The sequence below is a fragment of the Lemur catta genome, chromosome 21 (genome assembly GCF_020740605.2).
Source record: "Lemur catta isolate mLemCat1 chromosome 21, mLemCat1.pri, whole genome shotgun sequence".
Taxonomy (NCBI): domain Eukaryota; kingdom Metazoa; phylum Chordata; class Mammalia; order Primates; family Lemuridae; genus Lemur; species Lemur catta.
In genome coordinates this window covers 13,175,296-13,199,497 of record NC_059148.1, presented here as the reverse complement: position 1 = coordinate 13,199,497, position 24,202 = coordinate 13,175,296, and the positions used below count along the sequence as shown (strand labels likewise).

The 24,202-nt window shown below is 53.8% G+C and overlaps 1 protein-coding gene across 1 annotated transcript; it reads right to left on the bottom strand.

The window, feature by feature from the left end:
* Positions 1–22,194: 22,194 nt before the first annotated feature.
* On the bottom strand, positions 22,195–23,826 carry LOC123625970. The gene is made up of 3 exons (XM_045534713.1): positions 23,581–23,826; positions 23,232–23,318; positions 22,195–22,752 (listed from the first exon to the last, which is right to left on the bottom strand). Exons 1-3 carry the CDS (start codon positions 23,824–23,826, stop codon positions 22,432–22,434), a joined length of 654 nt encoding a protein of 217 aa, XP_045390669.1. The 3' UTR covers positions 22,195–22,431.
* Positions 23,827–24,202: the final 376 nt, after the last annotated feature.

The following is a 24,202-nucleotide window of genomic DNA, read 5'->3' as shown; positions in this document are numbered from 1 at the left end:
AGTGGCATCATCGTAGCTCACAGCAACCTCAAACTCCTGGCCTCAAGCGATCCTCGTGCCTCAGCCTCCCAAAGTGCTGGGATTACAGATGTGAGCCACCGCACCCAGCCAGAATGCGAGATTTGGGTACAGCAGAAAGAGCCATCACTTTGTATTATATACAATGCTGTATTGTTTGACTCTTTTTTACAAGCATGCATTATTTTATAATTAAGCTAGAAGAAACGATAAGAAAAGATAAATTAGCTTCAGGGAGGCAAACGCTCTCAAAGCCACAGCAGGGGGCAGGGGCTGCCTGCAGCAGGACCACGTCTCACATTTCGTGCCCATAAAGCAGGGAGACAGGACCCCAGCAGCCGCGGTGCACATCCTGCGGCTAAATCTGTCCACCTTCCTCCCGCCTGGGAGACACAGGTGTCCGGAGTCAGAAATTACATCCGGGCTGTTGAGATTTGTAGTCGCTCTCCCCAGTCACTCAGAGCACCGGGAAACTCAGCCTCGTGCCACCGTTTTTCAAGTGCCACCAGTGGAGGAGGAGACGTCACCTCTGCACCCACCTTGGTCTTACCGCTGATCTCGGTGGAAGATGTTGGGGGAAGCCGTATTTCTTCGAGTGCATTTGCAAAGGGCTTCGGTTAGCAGAGGGAAGCCATCAGCCGTGAAATCCCTTCGGCGGCCCCTAACGAAGATCCCCTGTGGACAGACCCAGACGTGCTCCAAGACGGCAAAGACTCATCCAGGGTAACGCGGCTGAAAGCGGGGGAGCCCGCACTCACACACCCCAACGCATGTGCCGTTGACACCGCAGACGCAGAGATGGGATCCACCGCACCTCAGGAAATTGTTCACTTATCCAGCAAAAATGGAACCAAGCGTTTTGCACCTGCCACATTCCATACCTGAACCTGGACTCGGAGGGCACAGAGATTCACTCCCCATTTGGCATGAATTAATTGGACACCTACTCAGCTCCATGAGCTGGGCTGGGCGTTCGGGCTATACTGGACGACAAACGGGCTCGGTTCCTGCTCTCAAGGGGGTTCTACGAGGGAAGACAGTTGCTCATTCAAAAATGAAAACAACAAAGTAGTCACTGCTGCAAAGGACAGATCCTTAGAACTGATAATGGGAATTTGACCCAATCTGGGGGAATCCAAGAAGGCTTCCCTGAAGAAGTGAAGTTTGCAGTGAAATCTGAAGGAGGAGTGAAAAGGGTGAGGTGGGGGGAAAGAATCTTTATGGTGAGAACAGCACGTGCAAAGGCCCTGTGGTGGGAAGCACAAAGGGCCCAAAGATGCCCTTTTTGGCTGGAACGGAGCTCCAGGGGGAGTGGCATTGGAGGCTACAGTGAGAGAGCCAATGCAAACCTATCCAGGGGGCTGAGGCCAGAGAGAGTGTTTGATCTTCATCCCAAAGCAATGAGAAATCCTCAAAGAGTTCTGAGCAGAAACTGGCATGATCAGTTTGCACCCTCAAGGTGCTGACGATCCAATAGGAGAGATGTATAAAGAGGTAACACAACAAACTGACACACCTGGGAGTCCACCAGGTCGCTGGGCAGTCACCTAATGCAATCCCCAGATGGGGTCGGGAGCTTCCTTGAGGGCATGATACCCTGAATGGGACATTTTTTTAAACCCAGCACAGAATACTGGGTCTGAAACCAGGAAAGCGGATCCTTGCAACAGAGCCGCAGGTCCTTGTCAGAGATGAGCCCCGGGGACCAGGCTCTTGGTGGCAGACCAGAGACCAGAAGCCACAGGGGGCTCTCTGACTCCTCACACAGGCCCCCCTGGCTGGATTAACTCCCTAAATTGTCCCTAAGCCTCACCAAAGGACAGAGGGCAAATAGGCCTGATGTCGTCAGACTCCTGGGCTCACCCCAGGGTCTCCGAAGTCTCTAACACATCAGCGAGGTGAGGCCGGGCTGGGGGGCCGGGAGCCTGCATTTCTCCCCAGAGAATCTCTTTCTCCCGGCTGCAGAGCTCCCACAGGCCGGCTGAGCAGCCCCCCGGGGAGGCATTTAGGAAAGAGGACCCCAGGGAGCCTTCAGAGTAATTTTCCAAGAGGGCTGAGGCCGGTGGGAGAAGGGATTAGTAGCTCTGTTCTCTGGAGGGAAGCGGATGGAGACGAATCAGTGAATGGGTTACTCAGGGGAAGGAGCATTTATAGTCCCTTTCCTTCCGAGCAGGGGACGTTCACAATGCCTGGGGATTCGGGCAGAGCCCTACTGGGGAAATGACTGCAGCAGTGACAATAGCTCAATAAAAGTAAATCGATATGAAGAATTTTTACAACTCAACAACTAAAAGACAAACAACCCCCGAATGTTTTTAACTGGCAGAACACCTGAATGGACATTTCTCTATAGGTGACATGCACATGACCAACAAGCATGAAAAGAGGCTCAGGGTCATTAGTCATCAGGGAAATGCAGATCAAAACCACAGCGAGATCCCACTTCACACCCACGGAAATGGCTGTAATAAAAATACGGACAATAGCAAGTGTCGGCAAGGATGTGGAGCGATTGGAGCCCTCACACACTACTGGTAGGAATGTCAAAGGGTGCGGCCGCAATGAAAAACAGTTGACAGTTTCTCAGCAAGTTACCATGTGACCCAGCAATACAGCTTGTGTGTGTAGGTGTATACCCAAAACAATTGAAAAGAGGGCCAAGTACAGTGGTGTGCACCTATAAGCCCAGTGCTTTGGGAGGCTGAGACAGAAGGATCTCTTGAGCCCAGGAGTTCAAGGCTGCACTGAGCTGTGATTATGCCACTGCACTCCAGCCTGGGCAACAGAGCAAGACCCTGTCCTGAGGGGGAAAAAAAAAAGAATTTTGTTCAAACAGATACTGGTATACCAATGTTTATGGCAGCATTATTCACAAGGACCAAAAAATGGGAACAACTCCAATATCCACAGACAGACAAATGGCACCCAGCAACCGTGACTGTCAACCAAAAGTGTCTCTGCGGGCTTTCCAGTGATGACCTCTGCTTTACATCCTCCCCTCCCTGCCCCCAGTATCAATGCTCCCATTGGTGGGCAGGGAGTCACATCCCCTGTTCTGATTTTAAGAGATTCGCTCATTTACTCAGGCTCTGTGGGTGCAGGGAGGGGGGATATTGTATAAATAAGACAGACACTATTCTCATCTTCCGGGGGGAAAAAAAGCCCAGTGGATGCTGTAAAATGGTAGGACAGGCATGAAAAAAAATCAATAGATTTATGATATGAGTATACAATTATTAGGGGGGAAATGTTGGTAAGCTCTCTGAGCAGCAGACCTCGTAAAAACAGGTGTTAATCCCTCCCCCCAAAAAGACAGAGGGATCTGTGTTCAAGTAACTTTGGTTAATTTGGTTCAATGACATGGATGTCTTTATTGCAGGACTTTTCAGTGCCTTTAATGGGATGATGTATCTTGTGAAGCTCTAAATCTGGCTGGTTGTCAGAATCCTCTGGGAAGCTTCTCAAAAGGACAAATACACCGCAGACCCATGCGATTGAAATCCCCAGAGGTCAGGCTCAGGAAACTGCAGGGTTAAAAAGCCTCCAGGCTGATTTTTGATGATCAGCTAAATTGACCTAGAGATCGAAATTTGGGACTATAGGAATTTCCCAAGCTTCTCTGACTCCTGAATAAATCTGTCCACACCTGCTGAAACACCCTCCAGGATGTGTTGATCTGGTTACATGGTCCTAGTTATGTTTATTTCCACGTTGTCATCCACTCTTCGTTAGGAAATCTGTTGTGGGGATTTCAGTTCAATCCAGATGTGTACGTAAGGGGAACCTGGTCCACCCTTGGCCACCCCCAGCCCGGTGTTGGGGACAAATATCACTGAGAGTTCCAAGCAGGTCACGCTGCTTGTCCGCTGGGATTTCCCCTTTGCAGAGCCTCTTTTGGAAAATCTGGTTGTGCTCTGGGTTTTTCTAAGAATGGAGTGGCACTCGGAGAATCCACTAAGGAGATACCGCCAGAGGCTGTCGGTGGGGCTCTCCGGGTGGTTCCTAGCAGTCCTGAAACGCTCAGAAAGCAGTTAGTGTGTTCTAGAAGGAGGTGGTCTTCGAAGGCGGGAGAAACTCGGCCACATCTGAACTCTTGGTCTTGTCTGTTCTCTACAGCAGCAGTCCCCAACCTTTTTGGCACCAGGGACTGGTTTCATGGAAGACAACTTTTCCACCCACTAGGGGCAGGGGAGATGGTTTGGGGATGATTCAAGCGCGGTACATTTATTGTGCACTTTATTTCTATTACTATCACACTGAAATATATAATGAAATACTTATACAACCCACCATAACGCAGAATCAGTGGAAGCCCTGAACTTGTTTTCCTGCAACTAGATGGTCCCATCTGGGGGTGATGGGAGACAGTTGATTTATTATGGTCTCTGCAGTCAAACCTCTCTGCTAATGATAATCTGCATTTGTAGCCACTCCCCAGCGCTAGTATCACCGCCTCAGCTCCACCTCAGATCGTCAGGCATTAGAATCTCATAAGGAGCACAACCTAGATCCCTCGCATGCGCAGTTTCCAGTAGGGTTTGAGAGCCTACGAGAACCTAATGCCCCCGCTGATCTGACAGGAGGTGGAGCTTATGCCGTGAAGCCAGTGATGGGGAGCGGCTGTAAATACCAGATGAAGCTTTGCTCGCTCGCCCGCTGCTCCTACTGTGAGGCCCGGTTCCTAACAGACCACAGACCAGTACCGGTCCACGGCCCAGGGGTTGGGGACCACAGCTCTATAGGATTTCGAGGGGCTGGCCTCAAATCTGCTAGCTGACTTCCTCCCAGGGTCCCTGCTGGCTAACTCACCATCTTCTGAGTGCCTCATGGTGGTATTCACAGAAAAACAGCACACGTCTTTTTAAGAGGCAACACGGTATACTAGGCAATCATGGAATTTATCAAAATAATTAGGTACAATCCCCAACTCTTTTCTGGACAAGTTATTCAATATATCTGACCTTCAATTTCCTCATCTGTAAACAAATAAGGTAGAATAAAATCTACCTCCCAGCATGGCAAAAATTAAATAAAGTGCATTCCAAATCACCTAGCACACAGTAGGTCTTCAATAAATATGAGTTATTCCCTGTTTCTTTCTTCGCCCAGAGGGTTTTGCATTAGAGAGCAAGTAGCAAGAGGATGGCTCTGCCACCAGCCTGCAGTGTGACATTGGACATCTCTGGGGCTCTGAATTTGTTGGCTACTTTTGGTTGAAAGTAAGATTCATCCAAACTAACTCAAGCAGGGGAGGTGGGAGAAAAAATGATTGTAAAAACACAGGGGTGACTTAGAGAACCAAGGAGCTAGAATGCAGCCAGATCCCAGGAAAGGCCTGGAAACGAGGACTGGGATGTGCCAGGAAATCTAGGTTGTTCCTTCTCTGTGTCCCTCCTCCCTTCTCCTCTGTCAGCATCACTTTCGTTTGTAACTACTTCCCGGTCCACAGGACAAACAATGGCAGTTCGGGGCTCCCCTAAATACTCAGGCTGGGGCAGAAAGACCCTTCTCCTAAGCCTAATTCCAGATTCCCGGGGAAGACGTTCATTCGCCCAGCTTGGGTTGGGTCGTGACCCCGGTGCACTCAACAGCATCCGGGCGGGGGTGTGGCCACGTCGCACAAAGATGGCAGCTCCTACTGCAACCACGCGGACAGGGACCACGAAGGGTGGTCTGCAGAGAAGGGGGGCTGGGTGTGCCACTCAGTAAGTGACTTGCTGAGAGCAACGAGACATAACACCTGCCCTTGAGGAGCTCCCAGTTCCAAGAGGGATTCAGTGGCAGAGACAGGTCAAAGTCCTTCCCACTCAGAAAGGGCCACCACAGTGATGGGACTCAGGGACGTCCATGTCACCAGCATTTGGTGAGAGAAGTTCCCAGAAGCTGCACCACCCGCCACCCCAAAGCCATCCTGGGCCCTGACGAGCTAATTAATCACAATTATTATTGATGGCAGTGCCAATCCACCTGCTCGTGTCACAAGACATTAGTTATTGCCAGGAATGATGGATCCCAGGATGTAGAACATGCTAAAAATATTAATCTACAAGTGAAAATGATTTTAATTGGATTTCGCCCTTGGGGTCGTGTCAGGGGCCCGCTTTCAATCAGAGTTGTCCAGTCAGCAAAGCGGACCCCAGCCTTTCAAATTGAAACTGTGATTGGCTGGCAGAGGTTAATAGAAATGTTGGGAAATAAATAGGTTATTGATTGATCATAACAATCAGCTGGCTCCCGGCTTACCTCGCCGACCTCACCCACCCAATTTTACGGCAAACTCGGTTAGAATCTAATTATAGATCACTTTTACAATAGTGTGTATTAATGAGCAGATTAGACAGTGACGGCGGAGGGGGATTCTCACTGGAGAAATTTCCCAGTGGCAGAAAAATGTGTTGAGACCTCATGTCCCAACCTGGGGACTGCCCGTGAATGCAGAGGGTCCTAGGAGGAATTAAGTTACTCTCCCCACTCCCCTGCCTAAAACCTCATTCATTCACTCAACACATATTTATCAGCCGCGAGCTCTGCTCAGGGGACTGAGAACGAGGCACTACATCAGACCCAGCCTCCCTGCTTAGGAACTCCCTCTGTAATGCGGTGGTTCTAGAACATCTGGGAGCCTAAGAATCACTTGCCAGGTAGCTCACTAAAAATGCAGATTCCTGGGCCACCCCAAGATTCTGATTCAGAAGGATCTGCATTTTTGTTTTTTTGAAACAGGGTCTTGCTCTGTTGCCCGGGCTAGAGTGCAGTGGCATCAGCCTAGCTCACAGCAACCTCAAACTCCTGGGCTCAAGCGATCCTTCTCCCTCAGCCGCCCAAGTATCTGGGACTGCAAGCACCCGCCACCACGCCTGCCTAATTTTTTTATTTTTAGTAGAGACGGGGTCTCGCTCTTGCTCAGGCTGGTCTCAAACTCCTGAACTCAAGCCATCCTCCCAGCTCCACCTCCCAGAGTGCCGGGATTACAGGTGTGAGCCACCACTCCTGGCCAGGGGTCTGCATTTTTAACAAGCTCTCCCCACCCTGGAAACCCTGATGCGGTTGGGAAACCTCATTTTGAGACACACGGGCCTGCTTGGGAAGAAAGATCCGCACAAGGACAATGACAAATCAGTGCTCTGGGTGCACGGGGCTTGTCCGGGGTCCGCAGGAGGACAGTGAGGTCGGCTGAGCCGGGAAGTCTTCATACGGCAGGTGAGGCTCCCACTGACTAGGAACATCCAAGGGGAAACTGAATAACTGTTTGTTCCCATAAAATGTCACTTTGAAGGGGCACCATGGTGTGCACAGCAGTGTTCTCAGCCCTACCAGAAGGCCCTTTAAGAGACTGGCAACCTGGTTGGGGAAACAAATGTATAAATAATTTGAATCACTTCCTCGATTCCAAATGGCACCTCAACCTGCACAAACACTTCGCTGGCCGTCATCTTGTTGAACCAATGCAGTGATGCTGTGAAGATGGTGCAGACGGGGAAACTGAGGCTCGGAGGAGTGAAGTGACTTTCCAGAGGTCACGCAGCCAGTACATCTGGCCAAGAACACCAGTCCGGTGTCCATGCACTACAATGCCGCAGCCACCTCACCGGGAAAAAAGCCCTTCCAAAGAGGATGGGGGGCTGGGCGTGGTGGCTCACGCCTGTAATCCTAGCACTCTGGGAGGCCAAGGTGGGAGGATCGCTTGAAGTCAGGAGTTCAAGACCAGCCTGAGCAAGAGCGAGACCCCGTCTCTACACAAAAAATAGAAAGAAATTATCTGGCCAACTAAAAATATATATAGAAAAATGAGCCGGGCATGGTGGCGCATGCCTGTAGTCCCAGCTACTCGGGAGGCTGAGGCAGGAGGATCGCTTAAGCCCAGGAGTTTGAGGTTGCTGTGAGCTAGGCTGATGCCACGGCACTCACTCTAGCCCGGGCAACAGAGCGAGACTCTGTCTCAAAAAAACAAAACAAAACAAAAACAAAGAGGATGGGGTGGGCTGGAACAAGGACAAGGCTGGATTGGGGGGTGAGATGGTGACAAATGGCTCAATCGCAGCTTTTAGGACATTCTGGGGAGGTCTCACTCAGGCAGGGAGGCTGAGCTTCCGGAGGACGTCAGGATGCTTAGTGAGTCTATGGACGGAGACGCTCGCCTGGGAGGTGAGCAGGGAGTGCCCCTTAGGGACCAGGGGACTGAACGCCACAGGCCCGGGTAGAGGAGGCAGCGCAGCCTCAGCTCGGCGATGCCTGTGCAGATTGGATTGTCTTTGACAAAGGTGGTTTCCCACCTGGGCCCCTCCACATCCTCTTCCCTGGGCTCCCTTCTCCCGTCTGCCCCCTCCCGTCCATTTTCCACCGGCAACTGGGAGGCCGTGTTTGACCCAGAAGCCAGATGTGTCACTCTGCCATGCAAAACCCTCCAACGGCTTCCAGATTTACCCGGGGTCAAATCAGCTCCTTACTGTGGCTTAGCAGGCCCTGAACTACCTAGCCATGCTCCACTGCGACCTGACATCCCGCCGGCCTCCTGGGCTCGGGCTCCTCTGTCCCTCCCACCCAGCGAGCTCGCGCCACCTCGGGGCCTTTGCCCTGGCTGTGCCCCCGCCTGACACTCTCTCCCTCCTCATGTCGCGTGGCTGACTCCTTCTCCACAGCCCACATGTCCCCACCCCGGGGAGACACTCCCTGGTCACCACCTGATCTTGCCCATCCCTCCCCCGCGCCCCGCCCCCCTGAGCCACACTGTCCCCTTGTCCTGCTGTGCTTCTGCCATAGCAGTGAGCAGTGGTGGAAAGGACCGAACATTTCTGTTTCCATGGTAACATCTGTCTCCCCCACTGAACTGGGGGGTCCCATGAGGACAGAAGTTTAGTTTTCTTCTCACCACTGTATTCCAGGTGCCTGACACATAGAACGTGCTAAGTGCATATCTGATCTATTGAATCCAAATCCAAAGTGTTGACCAAAAAAAAGAAAAAGGAAAGAAAAGAAAAAGAAAGTGAGACCTGCTTGTCCAGAGGCCAAAGCAGTGAGCTGCCTCCCTCCGTCTTGGGCAAGGGGCTGTCATGTGTGCACGGGACGTGGTGGCCAGAGGGGCCCTATTCTGGGCTCACGTGGGGAACACAGAGGACAGTCCAGGCAAAGACAAACGAAGCCTGAAGCTGAGACCCAGCACTCCAGGTGGATGAAATCGAACGCCTACGACTCACCAATTCTGTGCATCATCTGTATGTCAAGATTGCTGATCTGCATATGAATTTGGGAGGCTGGCGAGGAATCCACCGCAGCTACCGGGAACAGAAGGCCGTGGCTTGGACCAGGGCGATGGCAGCGGGATGGAGAGGACAGAACCAGATGTTCAGGAGGTGAGATGGCAGAACTCGGCCAAAGGTTGTAAAGAGGGAGGGGAAGGAGGACTCCCAGGTCCCTCCTTCAAGCAACCAGACAGAGGGGGCTCTGCACTGAGTGGGGACCAGGCTCAGGGGGAGAAGATCTTGAGTTCAGTCGAGAGAGAAGCAAAGATGCTTCTCAAGAGGAACGGGATCAGTTGTCTGTTCCCCCCTAAGGAGCCTCTCCAAGACCGAGGAACTTAAAACTACAGTCATTTATTTTGCTCGGGAACCTGCAAATGGGGCAGGGCTCAGTAGGGAGTTTGTCTGTGCCCCACACAGCATCCACCGGGGTAACTCAACTAGAGCTGAATGATCCGCCTTCCAAATGGATTGCCAAGCTGGTGCCGTGGGCGGGGCCTCCGTGCCTGTCCACGTGGGTCCCTTGCAGCTGCTTGGGCTTCCTCAGAGCATGGCGGCCGGCTTCCAAGAGTGAGTATCCCCCCCCATTTTATGACCCATCCTTGGAAGTCACATGGCATCACTTCCACCCAAGCCACAAACCTGCCCAGATTCGAGAGGCAGAGGGTCCAAAGCACAGTACAAGGAGAGCACGTGGGATGGGAGATATTGCTGCAGCCATTTGGGGAAGACACAACCCACCCCAGTGACAATAACAGCCGTGGCTGACTGCACCAGGAACGTCACGGACAAGGGGTCCATCCACCCTCACGACCATCCCGGGAAGGAGATCCTCGTGTCAGCCTCATTTTATACACAGGATACACAGGCTCAGACAGGTGAAGTGACTTGTCCAAGGTGACACAGGACCTGAGTCTCATTGGATACTGGATCTTTTCCACCTCCAGATCGGCCTCGTTTTCCCCTACACTTCAGGGCCCAGCACAGGGCTGGGCCGGATCCAGGGGCGCCGGCGCCGGATGAGAGGCTGAGATCGAAGACCGTGAGAGTCCGGCGGGGACCTCATCACTCCAGCCCGAGGACCTGGGAAAGCTTCAGGGTGTCCGGGGCCTGACCCCAGTGCCAGAAGGTGCTGTCTGGTATGAGCTCCCGGCGGCCCTGAGACGGCTGGGAAAATGCCCCCATGGCCCTGTGCCTCCAAGACAGTCTCTGTCCTGAGGCCCAGGCTGGAGGCTCCGGCACATTCCTCACATTCCAGGGCTTTTCTCTGGGAGGAAGCCTCCTTCCCACAGGAGAGGCCTCTCATGTGAGGATTAGGAAACTGGTTGTGTTTGGGGATGAACAGCACCAGCTCCCCAGGGGTCTCTGTCCCCCTGGCTATGTGGCCGTGCCCCGGCCGTGGGCGCTTTGCACAGGGGGGTCTGTTTATGTGCCACGGGCCTGGCAGACATGCCTGCAGGGAATGGGCCCCATCAACTGCGGCTCCTTGAGTACCCACGTTCAGGCAGCTCAGGGGATAACGATGCCACAGCTGCGTGCCAGCTTGCTCAGAGACTTGGCCCCATTGCTCCCCTGTCCAGTCCTCAGGCCACTCTACCTTCCCAGACTCTTAGCCACCCAAACCTGTCCAGGGCCGACACAAACCACAGGTGAATGACATAGGGATTGGGGCCCATTACGTGCTGATGCTTTGCACACGCTCTCTTGTCGAATCCTTACAATTTCTTTGAGCGGGACACGGTGTTATAGTTATGCCCATTTTACAGATGAAGAAACTGAGGCTCAAAAAGGCAAAGTCACCAGCTCTAAGTCACACAGCCAGCGAGGGGTGGATCTGGCCACTTCCTACTCTGCATGGACACCACTCACTAAAAAGACTCAACTCGCCTCTGTTTTACACATTCAGTAGAATGTTGTTGGCCCTGAACTCTGGGCCAAGCATGTACCGGGTCCCCACAGGGTAGCTGTGAAGCAGGCAGGCATCGCCCCTGCCCTTGCCGAGCTCGCACTCAGGGGAGGCAGTAAATGAGCAAATACATACGAAATCACAGACTGTGCTCGGCTCTCCGAGGACAAGGAACACCTCAAAGGGAGAAGGAGGAACAGGAAAGAGAAATCCGCACAGAGAGAGAGTGACTGGGTTCGATCGCACAGAGAAGATGAAGTCAGGATTTGGGGGAGATGTGCCCCGGTGGGCACAGTGACCATCTTGAATCCAGGTTTCCCCGTCCTCCAACTTGTCCTGGGGCAAGTTTCTCTACCTCTCTGAGTCTTGGTGCTCCCTCCCCTAAAACGGGATGATGAAACTCTCAAGCTACTGTGAGCACTTCGTGAATGAGTACGTCCGGACCGCTCAGCACAGAGCTTGGCATACAGCAAGCGCTCAGAAAATGGCACCAGCTGTTTTATGTCAACCCAGGTGGATGAAGGCAGGGAGTCTGGAGGTGGAATGTGGAGCAAAAGCCTTGCCTGCAGGAAGAGCTCACAGCATCAAGTTATTGAAATACTCTAGGCCTCAGGCAGGGAGAATGTCGGGAGACATTGAATAGCCAAAAACACCAGTGTTAATGAAGTAAAGTGACCCTGGCCAAGAAAAGCATGGTGGAATGGAAGCCAAATTCATAGTCTGCCCATTTTGCAGAGGAGAAAACTGAGGCTCAGAGAGGCGAAGTCATTTGGCTTGGCTTTCGTTAAGATTAGAAGCCCTCAGCAGAAATGAGCAGACCTTTTCCAGAGTTTCTGTCCTCAGTTGCATTCTCTCTAGCCCCTTCCCTTCCTTCAGCCACGCCAGGCGCTACTCAAGGCCCTGAAACTCTGGGCTCCCAAGAGCACCCCGGTGGAGCATCCCCTAACGCCCTATTAAGGAACCAGGTTTCCAAGAACCGAGACTAAGCGACAAGTTCGGTGAAACACCACCATCTGCTGGCCTCTCTCACGAACTACAGCCCTGGGTCGGCCACTGAGCACAAGCCACACATCAGAGATTTACCCAAAAAAAAAAAGTAAAATAACGCTGTCTTCTCACTAAATTTATTTCGGTTTAGAAAATACAGTTATTTTTAATAAAGTGTGTGTTATTCATATTAACATGCAATGGGTTTATTATTGTATTATTATTTTTCCATGGATTAATAAACAAGTCCGTTCAAAACGTCTCCGTTTTAATTTCTAACATGGGAGACTCTCTATGCCGGTTTCTCTCTCCCATTCATATCTACCTCCTGTCCGTACCTAGTTGCTCCCTGGACTGGGAGCTCCGCAGGGGCGACACGTCCCCGCTTCATGGCTGTACCCTAGAAACCCATCACTGTGTTTGGCACAGAGTGAGGCTCGACAGCATTTTGTTGAATGAATGAATCGGGAACCAGTTGAGCTTTTCGAGTGGGCGACGTCCACGCAGACTCGGGAGAGGCCATTTGCTGTGCAGCAAGAGTTTAAAGGGGTCCTGAGGCCAAAGTGTTTGAGAAACACAGTGACTGCCTACTATGGATAAGGTGGTCAGGGGAGGCCTCTCAGAGCAGGTGATGTCTGGCTGAGACCCGAGGGCCACCAAGTCAGCCACGTGAAAAGCAAAGGGACATATACTCCAGGTGAAGGGAACAGCCAGTGCGAAGGTACCCAAGGGAGAACGAACAGGTGCGTTAGTAACAGCAAGGCCAGCGACCCGGCATCCCAGAGTCTCGGGCAGTGCCGGGTATACAGATAGAGCTCAGTAAACACTTTCTGGGTGAGTAGAGGGAGGCAGGGAAGGGGGAAGGAGCTGAGAAGACACCAGTGGGCAGCCGGAAGCTTGCAGCAGGAGTAGGAGGAAGCCATCTTCTACCTAGGTGCCTTCTAGTCCTTCCAGGACAGAGGGCTCTCAAGTTCTGCCAACCCCGAGAGACTGCCAACTCTTCTTACCACACCTTGAGAGCTGCTGCCCCGGTCATCCCCCACTTCTTAGCGGAGGCTGTAAGCTCCACTGGAGTGTCCACTTTGCCCTGCCCCAATATCCTGTAGATATTTTCGTCTCCTGCAGAGCTGGTGTAAAGAATCTTGGAGGAACCACTCCAAAATGCCCTGTACCGCCGTAGCTATTTTCGCTCACTTGATTGACTTTCTCTCACCCTTCAAGCCTTCCTTCAAGTGTTGCCTCTTCCAGGAAGCCCTCCTTTCCTGCTCCCACCCTGACCTCCCCTCCCCTTGACCGTCTCTCCAACAGCACCCCGGGCCTCCATCCCACTATCTGGTGCTAGCACAGAATGAGGTTTTGGTAGAACGCTTGCAGGACATCAGGCCCTGTCTCAGTTCTGCAGGAATCCCTGTGAACCTTCACAACAATCCTACCAGATGAGAGTGCAGTCCCCATTTTACAGAGCAGGCAAAGGCTCGGGGAAGGAGGGCTGTCTCCAAGACCTCACGCCAGGTAAGTGGCAAAGCTGGGATTCAAATGGGGGGTTGTCAGGAGTCTCAATCCTAGCACTGACTCCAAAGTTCTTTAAAACAAACAACCAAAAATAAAACCCCGACAGACTGGTCCAGGCTTCCCAGAACACTGTTCTGAAAAACAGCTTGAAGATCAACTTCCCAAAGAGGGATAGGTAATCAACTAGCAATGTCTGTCATGGATGCTGAAAGGGACATCGGTAACGCATGTGCCGTGTATCTGCCAACCCTTCCCCACACACTAAACTCTACTTTTCTGCCTCTACCACCAAGGAACTCTTTGCCTCCCCAGTGAAGTATAAGCTCCCCGGCGATGAGAACCTGGATTTTCTCTGAAGCACTGCCCACGACAAAGTAGCGCCATTTTTCAAAATACCAATGGTGGTGATGGTTGCATGACAATGTGATGGTACTCAATACCACCAAAATTTTCACTTGAAAGTGGTTAAGGTGGTAAATTTTATGTTGATTATTTTACAATTAAAAATAAAAATAAATGCCCCATTGTATTGACTTCTAAGGTCACAGTCTTCAGGAAAGGCTGACTCACTGACAGGGCTCACTCCTGTTCCTTGAAAATGCCACTGGTCGCCCGCCTTCTCCCAAACTACACGTCCCTTTGCCTCATAAGCCACAGCGAATTCCTTCGTTGTGAACTGATTTTTAATGTCAAAATGGTATTTTACACAGAAGCAGCTACATTCATGGGTGAAGACAAAAGCCAGGTGACGCTCCACTGCTAGATCCATGTAAAAATCTGATTTTTAATCTGCAGTGAAATTTCCGTCCCCACATTCAACACTCCCTGAAGTAATGACACGGAAAACAAACATCATTTATGGTCTGTTCAAGTAACACAATGGCTCCCTGGATAGAGGACAGACTCTGAAGACGGCCCTTGTTGGGACCAGCACCCACCCCGGGCAATGCCCCCCCCTCCTCAGCTCAATATGTCACCATTGGCACCAGCACACCCCACTCCTTCAGAGCAGCCTGTTAAGAAAAGGTTAAGATATCACTTCAGATTGGGAGGCCAATTCCTCAGCTCACAAGTTCCTGCCCAGGGCAACTTGATGTTCAGTGAACTCAAAGGCAGAGGGAACGACAGAGGATTAAAGAGAATGTGTCTGCTTGGGCTCGGCTTCTTCTGGTACTAAGTGTCTCTGTCTGTCTCTGTCTTTCCCTGTCTGTCTGTCTCTCTCCCCTACAGTATCACAACCATCGCCAGTCTCAACATTGGCCTCATCCCAAACCTTCTGCCTCCAAGGACAGAAGGTTCATTACCCACCAAGACATATCTTTTCCCCTCTCTGGGACCAGGCTCAGCCTCTTGGAAGTTTACTCCACACTTGCGTCTCCCCCATTCAGCCACACAAGCCACATGGGCTCCCTCCCCTGAGATTCTCCTGTAGACTCGCATCCTGTGGCCACGGCTCCCCAGATCTTCTCCAGGGCCGCACACCACCTGCGGATGACATGTTTTCAAGACCGCTCCCTTTTCAAGTCCTCATAGTCACCTAAGCCTTCTCTTTCCAGTCACTGCTGAGCCACCTCCAACTGGGGCAAGGATGTATGGATCCTGTTTATCTCAGAATGGACCAAAGGACCCTCCTTGTTTTAAAAAGTTGTAATCAGTTGTCTAAAATGTCAGCAGAGATTACTATAAACTCCTCCCAAGTTCCACCTGGGCTTAAACATCCAAATGGCCAGCTTAAAAGTCAAATCCAACATCTCACCTTCTCAGATCATATCCATGGCTCCTTAGTGACTTCAGGATAAAGGCCAAACTCCTGGCAACAAGGTCCAGTAATTGTCCATCTCCCCTGACTCCTGCTACATTCCCCATGAACCTTCTAGAACTCTTTGGCTCCTCTCTGGTCACCAGAACTTTGTGTCCGTTCCTCTCACTGCTTGGAATTCATCCCCACCCACACTTCACCCAGCCAGGGCTCCGCTTAGATGCCTCCCTCTTCAGAAAGCCACCTCAGAGTGGATTAAGTGTCTCCTACCCCACTCCCCACCCCCCGCACCCCACATCCACCCAACACACTAGAATTAAAGCTCCTGAAGACCTGGTGGTGTTTATTCACCACTACATCCTCAGTGCCCAGCACGGTGCCTAGCACAGAGTAGGGGGACATCAACCCTGTCTGTGTCCTGGGTGCTCCCACAGGCCCCTGAGCAGCCCTGTCATAGCACACGTCTCACTGCATCACTGTCTGCCTCTCCTACTCCCCCACTGAGCTAGACAAGCACCATGATGAAAAAGCCCTTGTGCACCTCCCAGCACCCAGACCACTGCTTGGCACTTAGTAGGTCTTTAGCAGCATCAGATCTTTGCCTATGAATAAAGGAGGGTTCCAAGAATGGGGAGGGTTTCTGAGCTTCCTGCTTTGAGAGAAACAGGGCAAGGCAGCCACCAGGGGGTGGCAGGCAGGGGCTCGCCCACCCACTCACACAGGCTCCACCCCCACCAGGTCCCTGCCAACAGCCCAGGCATCCTCTCAAAGTTCTTCCCAAGGCAGCTCTCCTCTCTGTTCCCTTTGCAGCTCAGGCTTCTGGATCACCCTTCAGGCCTCACTGCCAGCTACAGTCTGTCAGCTCTGAGACCGTGGTTGTCAGAGAAAGGGGTCTCAGCCCCAGATGACCACTCAATGACCCAAGCAACCTGCCTGGAAGGCCTCCAGGCCAGCCTTTGACTGTCCCTGAGCTGATCCAATCCTCCACAGACTCTGCTACCACACTGAGCCAGCAAAACAGGTCTTTCTTCCCATCCCCACCTTGACTTGGTACTGCCTCTTACCCCCACCCAGGCCAGAATCCATGGCCTCCTGGCTCCCCCTTTCTACTCCCAAAGGACCTTCCCTCAGCGTAAAGAGGTCAAAACCTCCAGCCAAACTCCCATATCTTCATTACAGCTAAATTACATAGAAGAGTTTATACTAGAAGTTAGAAATTAGAAGAGGAAGCTGAACTAACTTACACTAAGGTGTAAATGGCTGATGGATTTATAACCCTTCTGAATACTCCTATCTAACCGATCTAACGTTTTCTGTCCTAGGGCTTCCAAAACACTAAAGTCCCCCTAAAAAAGACTCAAGGCCCTGGCCTGGTGACTGATGACTCCATATATGATGGCATGTCTTCTGTAGACACCAGATAGGTATTTAAGGTATATAAGAGGTGCATCTTCTTGGGTAGACTACTGCAGCTATGAGGCTATTTTTTTAAATAACCAAAACCAAATGCAGATTATGAGGAGTTAATAAGATATGGCCAACGGCAAAAACCTTGGCAGGCACTTCTGACCCCACCTGGGCAAGTATCACCCCTTCCTCAGGCCTGGGCCACACCAATGCGCTGGCACCTCCTTTAGAGAACTGCCTTCTTTAACGACTTCTGATTGCTCTGACCCAGAGGAGTTACCAACTCCAGCATTACTAGCTACACTTGTCCTTGTATTAACCAAGTTACAAACTTGTGTTAGCCCCTTCCCAGCCATACTGACATCCGAGCTGTTAATAGTAACGAGGAGTGTTAGACCTGTTGTTAGTCAGAAAGAAATCCACAAGCCATTAGTTTCTGCTGAAAGGAACAGACCAGGAAGGCAGGAGTTAGTCGAGATGAAGGAGAGGTTAATTAAGAGCCGGTCAGAGCCAGGCCAGGAGCCTGGAGCCCCCAGACAGGCTGGGTGGGTTGTTAGTAGTCAGCCTCTGGGGCAGTCAGGGGGGATGAGCTGGGTGAGTGCAAGAGTTAGTGCAAGGGAGCCAGAGATTAGCCCAAACAGACCAAGGTGCCTACTGGAGGTGAGACATGAACTCACCCCCAGGTGTGGCCCTGGCTTAGCGGCTGGCGGGCTCTGGGGGACGCGGGCTGGGGCAGGGACTTGGGCGGGAACAGGGCAGGGAGCCAGGGATGAATTCATGGCCAGCCCGAGGGAACGCGGAAACTCTGTGGGTCCGTGCAGCCGATTTCCTGCTCCCCACGTCCTCCCTGTCCTTACAACACGGCAACTAACGCCCTCTAGCCTCCTCCGGGCGTGGGACAGGTCTTGCTCAATGACTTCCGGTGTAAAAAAAAAATGCCCCCACGTCTACTTCCGGTTTGGGAACCCCGCCCCTCCCAGCTTCCGCGATGGGCAGGGCCCCTCTAGCTGACTTCCTGTGTGGAAAAGGGCCCTCTCGCTGATCGTCGGCCCGCCTGTCTCACGGCCCTGGGATACGGGAACGCCCTCTCTCTGACTTCCGGTGGCAGAAACGCCCCTCTTCCCGGCATTCAAATATGGGACATGCCACTTTGGCTGACTTCCTGTGTACTAAACGCTCCACTCGGTGATTTCCCGTCGCTGAAAGACTCCTTTCCTTGACCCCCAATGTAGGAAAGGCTCAGCTTACGGCCTGCGGCGTGGGCACGCCCCTCGGCTGACTTCCGGTGCCGGACACGTTCCTTCTTGACTTCCTGTGCGGGACACGCCCCCCTCTTGACTTCCTGGGCAGAAAGGCCCCTGTCCCTGTCTCTTAGCAATGGGGCACATTCTGCCCTGGCTTCCTGCCAGAGAAGGACGCCCGGGCCCCTTCTCTCTGTTCCCTTGGCTGAGAAAAGCCCAGAGCTCCACACTTGAGACCCACAGGCCTCCACACTCACGGCCCAGAGGTTTCCCTGGTCCCGCTCGCTCCCAGTGGCAACCAGACTTCTGCCCAGAGGGGCGATGTCATGCTCAACATCCAGGACCACCTCCTTCTCTGGGCATTGCTCATAAGGCCGTCCCTGCCTTAGACCTGGCTCGGTGGACTCTGATCTCAGGCAGCCAGGTGGGGCGGCAAGGTGGGACGTCTGTCTGCCAAGAGGAGGGGATCAGCCCCCCGGAGGGGCCCAGAGCTCGGCAGGGCTGGGGTTAGTAAGAAGAGAAAACAGGGTTAGTAGGGGCTGGGTTAGTAAGTCAGAGCACAGCACCAGCGGACAGGGGCGCCTCAGCAGACACACACAGGAGTCGCTAGGAGAAAAGGAAGAACACACGCAGGTCCGTTAGTTTGTTAAGGGGATGGTCGGGGTACAGTTGAGGCACCCCCGGGGTTAGACGGGTTAGTAATCGAACAAAAGAGCTGCCTACAGAAAAGAAAGCTGAGAAGGAGGAAGAATGTGGGGAAGAGACAGTTAGGGGTTCAAAGCAAGTGTCTGGCCCCAGGCAGAAGGGTCTGTGTGCAGAACACCCAGAATGACCAGGCCTAGGCAGGAAAGACGTGATCAACCAGGTTTGGGGAGCCTCCCACACCCATCCTCATCCTTATTTTTTTAAGTATCTCTTATGTGCTCAGACCTCTACGTTCAAGAGGTCATTGCCACCTGTGAGGTTAAGTATCAGTGCTCCCATTCTGCCACTGAGGAAACTTGTTCAGAGACGGAAGCGACTTGCTCAAAGTCACCCAACAGGAAGTGGCAGGGCTGGTGAGTCCTGTCTGCATGCCTCGTCCTGGAAGGTGTGTCTGCACAAAGATCCCAGCCCACAGGCAGGGCCTTCTGGAGCCTCATCTGCCCCCATGTCCCAGCCCCTTGAAAGGCCCGTGAGCTGTATGGTTAGTAGGGTTTGGCTGCGGGTGGGTTAGTAGGACATGCTCGGGCCTGGTTAGTGGGTTAGTTGGCTGGCAGAAGGCCAGGCACCTCGTCACACGCCACAGCGTCCCGGCCGAGCCCTGGGTTAGTAGGTTAATCACACCATGCAACACTGCCCCGGCCCCGCCAGCTGCAGCCCCAGAGACCTCCCCCCCCCTCCAGCCTGGGAGTGGGGCTTGACCAGGGCAGGGGGTCTGCCTCTAAGCCCCTCGGCCCCACCAGGATCAAAGTTAAGTGGGAAGACCCTTCCAGGATCCTGCCTGGAAGCATTCTGCCTCCCTATTTCTTGGCTGTGGGTCTCAGAGCTCCCCACTCCCCCAACCTCCCAAAACACTTCACTTCCCCTGAAAATGCCCCCGACTTGTCCTGGGTTCATTGTCCTGGGTGGAAACCCCCTGCCTGATTCTGGTCAGCTCCTTCCCAGCAGGCTGGATCCTGCCACACCCAGGCGCGCACACACACACACACACACACACGCACGCACGCACGCACGCACGCACACTGCACCCTTCCGCAACAGATCTGATCCCCCCAGAGCCGCTACGCTCGGTAGACATCTCTTCCGTCACTGACTGCCAGGCCTATAGCTCCTCCAGCCACTGGCCTGCCCTCCCCACATACAAAAACTGCATCAAGCTGACCTGGCTCGTGGAACCAAGTTCAGACTTCCCGGCCCCTCCTGGTCTGCTTCCTTTCCAGCCAATGCTACCAAGCACCTGAGTGTACCTTGATTATGCTGTTTCCTATCACTTCTGTATTTTTCCCACCGAAACCTCAGCCTAGCTTCTCCCATGGTTCTAAATGATGCTCCATGAGAAAAGGATTCTGTGGCCAGAAAAGTTAGGGAACACTTCATCCTCTGTCCTGTCCCATTAGCAAATTCTCATTAGCATTTTAAAAGCTCTGATAAGTCCTGCACTGCAGAAATCTGCTGAATTTGAACTTTTTTTTTTTTTTTTTTTGAAAGAGCAATAACATCTCCTAGAACTTATTTTGGAAATTTCCCCCTAGAGGCACTCAGCTAAAACACATCTTTCTTATCCTTCAAGGCTCTGGTTGGTTCAGCCTTGCCAGGAAGATATTCCAGCCCTCTCTGGAGTCTCACTCCCACCACCACCCCCCAAGCACTCAGAACCTGTGCCTCAGGTGACTGTTTGTCACACTGTCCCATTTCCAATTCTTCATGTGAGCTGGTTTTATCCCACCCGGCATGCCCATAAAATCCTGATGATTTGAACCACGGCCACATTGCCACCTATATTTCCCCCAAGTGGCTAGCACAAGAAAGGGCCCAAAGTAGGTGCTCCATTCTGATGAGCGAAGCAAAATTTAAATACCCCAGGGAGCACTGTGAGTTACTACGGAGGCCATGAAATGCTGCCACTTCCCCACGCTGGTTAGAGAGGAATGTTGGGAAAACAGGCAGAGGAAAGGCCAGTCAGAAATGCCTCTGGAACGGAAGATACTGCGTTTTATAGCCCAGAGAGCCAAACATAGACAAACCCTAAATCTAAACTCCCAGGTGGATGGGAGCATTTACTGAGCACCTACTAAGGGCCAGGCACCGTGCTAGGCACATGATCTCCGTGAATCCTCCCTGCGCCCACTGGGCAAGCACATGCCTCCCATTTCACAGAGCGGAAATCGAGGCTCAGAGGCGCGGTAACTTGCCCGAGGTCGTACGGCAGAGTGCACACCCGAGACCTGATCTGGCTTCAAAGCCCAGGCTCTTGTTGGGACATCACTTTCCGGGGGGCTCCTCCTCTCTGTACTGGGTCCAGCCAGTTCCATGTGTCCCCAAAGCACTGCCAAGCCACCCCAGCACAGGACCTGCCACTCTCTGCGTCTGCTTCCCATACCTCCTCCTCCCCGCCTCCCTGTGGCAGTGGAATTCTGGAGCGAGATGGCTCCAGCTTCCCACGTTGGTGATGACCGCCCTGTTTCAGACTGAATTGTGTTCCCCACCCCCAAAATCACATACTGAAGCTCTGACCACGGCCCCCCATGAGTGTCTCTGGAGGCAGGGCCTCTAAGGGGTTGATTAAGGTTAAATGAGGTCATAATCTGATAGGACTGGTGTCCTCATAACAAGAAGAGACACCAGAGCTCGCGTGCACGTGCGCTCACTCGCTCGCTCTCTCTCTTCCCCCACAGAGAAAAGGCCGCGTGAGGACACGGTGGGAAGGTGCCATCTGCAGGAGGAGGAGAGAGGCCTCACCAGAAACCCACCCTGGCACCTTGATCTTGGGCTTTCCAGCCTCCAGAACGGTGAGAAAATAAATTTCTGGTGTTGAAGCCACCCAGCCTATGGCATTCTGCTGTGGCAGCCCACGCCAATGAGTACACACCCCTCCCCACCCCAGGAAAAGCGTATCAGGCCTTTAAACTTGCCCAAGGAAGGCCGCAGGCTGCTGTCCTGCAAGCTCTGGGACTGTCCCCTCTGGCGGGGGCTGTAATCGGAGGTGGAGAATGGGAGAGGTGAGTGGGTGGGGGGGTACTGCACGTGAAGAGACGGGCGGGCGGGGCCTGTCCCACCGGCCTCTGCTCCCCAAAGACAGAACACAGGAGGGACGCAACAGCAGCACGGAGCCGACTGGGACAGAGCATCCTGACATCAGGCTCAGGTGGCCCTTCAAGCCTTGGGAGGAGGCTGGTTCCCTTTGAAAGGCAGGAAGAAGACCCATGGCTGTCTGTCTCTTTCTAGTGAGTTTCCCCGGCCTAGGTCCCCTAAATATGTTAGAGACCCTCTCTTCTCAGGATAGAGCACCCTCAGCCCCCCAGCTGCCCCTCCCAGATCTCAACAGCAGTGGGGAAGGCCCCGGCTCCCCCAGGCCCTGACTCCTCCTCCCTGTGACCATCGGGGGAGGAGAAGCATGGAAAAACCCCACCCAGGAGGCCCCCACGAAGATGACAATTACGCACAAGGCAGATGGCGAGAGACAGACAAGTCCAGCGGCAGCGCTGAGGGGCTGCACCTGCCCACCCACGGACAGCACCGCCCAGCTCCCATCCCTGTTCCGGTCCCCATCAGGTAGGGTCCTTTGAGCCCCAGCCTGGGGTCAGGGGAGTGATCAATGGGGCCCAGGCCAAGCTCTGTCTGGTCACCGGCAGGGATGCGAGGAGGAATGGAGTCCACGCAGGGTCAGGCAGCGGCCTCCGGCCCCAGCAGCAGGGCCCACAGGCAGGGTCCGAGCAGGTGGGCAGGGGGTGGGCCTCCCTGCCGGGCCTCCCTCATACCCCTCCAGCCGTCCTCCAGAGCCAGGTCCGGTCCTCGGCCGAGCACCGACCGGGAAGGGCTCTTCTCCACGGCTGGGAAGGACGAGGTCTTCAAGGGATCACCCAGGCTTCCAGAAAACCACCGAACGCTGCTCCCTGGGTCGCCACGGCCGGAGTCCTGAGTCAGCCGGGCTCCAAGGAGAAGACCAGGCCGAGAGTCCTGGAGAGGTGGCGGGGGCAGGACCGCCTGGGGGGGGGCACAGCGGGTGAGGAGGGGGCCACAGCTTCCCACATGTCCCTGGCTCGCCCCGCATCCGAGGGGGCACACATTCAGAGAGCCCCGGTCTCTCTCCCGTGCCCCCAACACCCACACCGCGTGCACCTGAGGGCTGTAGGCACTAAAAATGTTTAAAGAAACTTAGGAATGGAGAGGAAGCGATGAAAGCCGAGAATGCCCCACCGGGCAGGGCCAGCGCAGCGCCCCGGGGAAACCAGTAAACGGACCCCACAGCCAGTCCCGAGGGCGTCATGAGCAGGGAAGGGACAAGGGTTTGGGTGGGTGGAGGGGACCTTTGGGGCCCTCGGGTGGCTTGAATTCCTTTTACAACACTCGCACCAAGAGGGCCTCTGCACACCGCCACCCCCCGCCACACACACACATGTGCACACGCACCCCTCCCAGGACCGGAGCCCCCCTCACTGAGACCATGATAAACAAGTTCTTACGTGACGATCCGAGAGGACAGGATCATGTCTCTGGTGCACACCGCTGGATCTCCAGCCTCTGGCTCGGAGGAGGTGCTTGGTCCACGTCTGTGCTGAACGAAGGAACGTGCTAAAAACTCTGCCAGGAGCCCACCCCTGGTGGTCTTGGTTCCATCCCACCCACCCCCACCAAGACCCACAGAACAAGTCTTCCAGCCACCTGGCTCCAGGGCTGCCTTCTCGTGAGCAGAAGTGTCCTGGCCAGGCCCGGGCCTGGGGAGGGGCGTGGGTGGGAAGACAACCTTCCCCCGTGACACTAAGCTCAGTGCAACCTCCCTCCCTCCCCGACACCCCCAGCCCCCAGCCTCACCTGGCAGCAGCCAGCCAACACACTGGCAGCCCACGCCTGGCTCCCAGCGCCTTCCCCAACAGACCCCACAGGCCCATCCTGGAAGACAAACGAGCCAACCACACCGCAGGGGAAAACCGCACCCAGGCCCCCTCCCCTGCCCAGGCCTGGCCAGAACTCTCTGCCGAAGAGAAGGCAGCCCGGGAGCCAGGGGGGCTGGGCCTGGGCCCGGCACCCTCCACCCGCCTTGCCCCCACCCCAGAACATCCTTAGAGGGTGTGGGGGGTGCGGGAGGAGGGGCTCCCTTCACCCACCTCCCTGTTCCCCAACAATAGCAGAAAGTGACCCAGGAGAAGGTAGGCTAAACCCAGCAGCTTGGTGACAACTGAGCAGGAGCACTGAACAGGGAGTCTGGAATCAGGGAATCTGGAATCTGAACTCCTGATCCCAGCTCTCCCCACTGTGTGGCCCTGGGAAGGCCATCCCTCTCTCTGGGCCCCAGGACCCTTTGCTTTTGGTGACAGCTATGCTCCCTCCATCAACTGGCAGACCGGAGCCAAGAGAGTCAGGGGTCTTCTCAGCACACCCTCAGACTTTGCTTTCAGCACCTGGGACTTGAGCACGAGTCCAGAGCCGCAGATGT

Bases quoted from the DNA above. Each gene is read 5' to 3' on its own strand.
- LOC123625970 (XM_045534713.1), bottom strand. From the start codon at position 23,826: ATGTTCTGGGGTGGGGGCAAGGCGGGTGGAGGGTGCCGGGCCCAGGCC. The intron at 23,319-23,580 runs GTGAGGCTGGGG...CGTTCAGCACAG, and splicing joins TGTTGGCTGGCTGCTGCCAG to ACGTGGACCAAGCACCTCCT. The intron at 22,753-23,231 runs GTAAGAACTTGT...GCCCCCCCCCAG, and splicing joins CTGTCCTCTCGGATCGTCAC to GCGGTCCTGCCCCCGCCACC.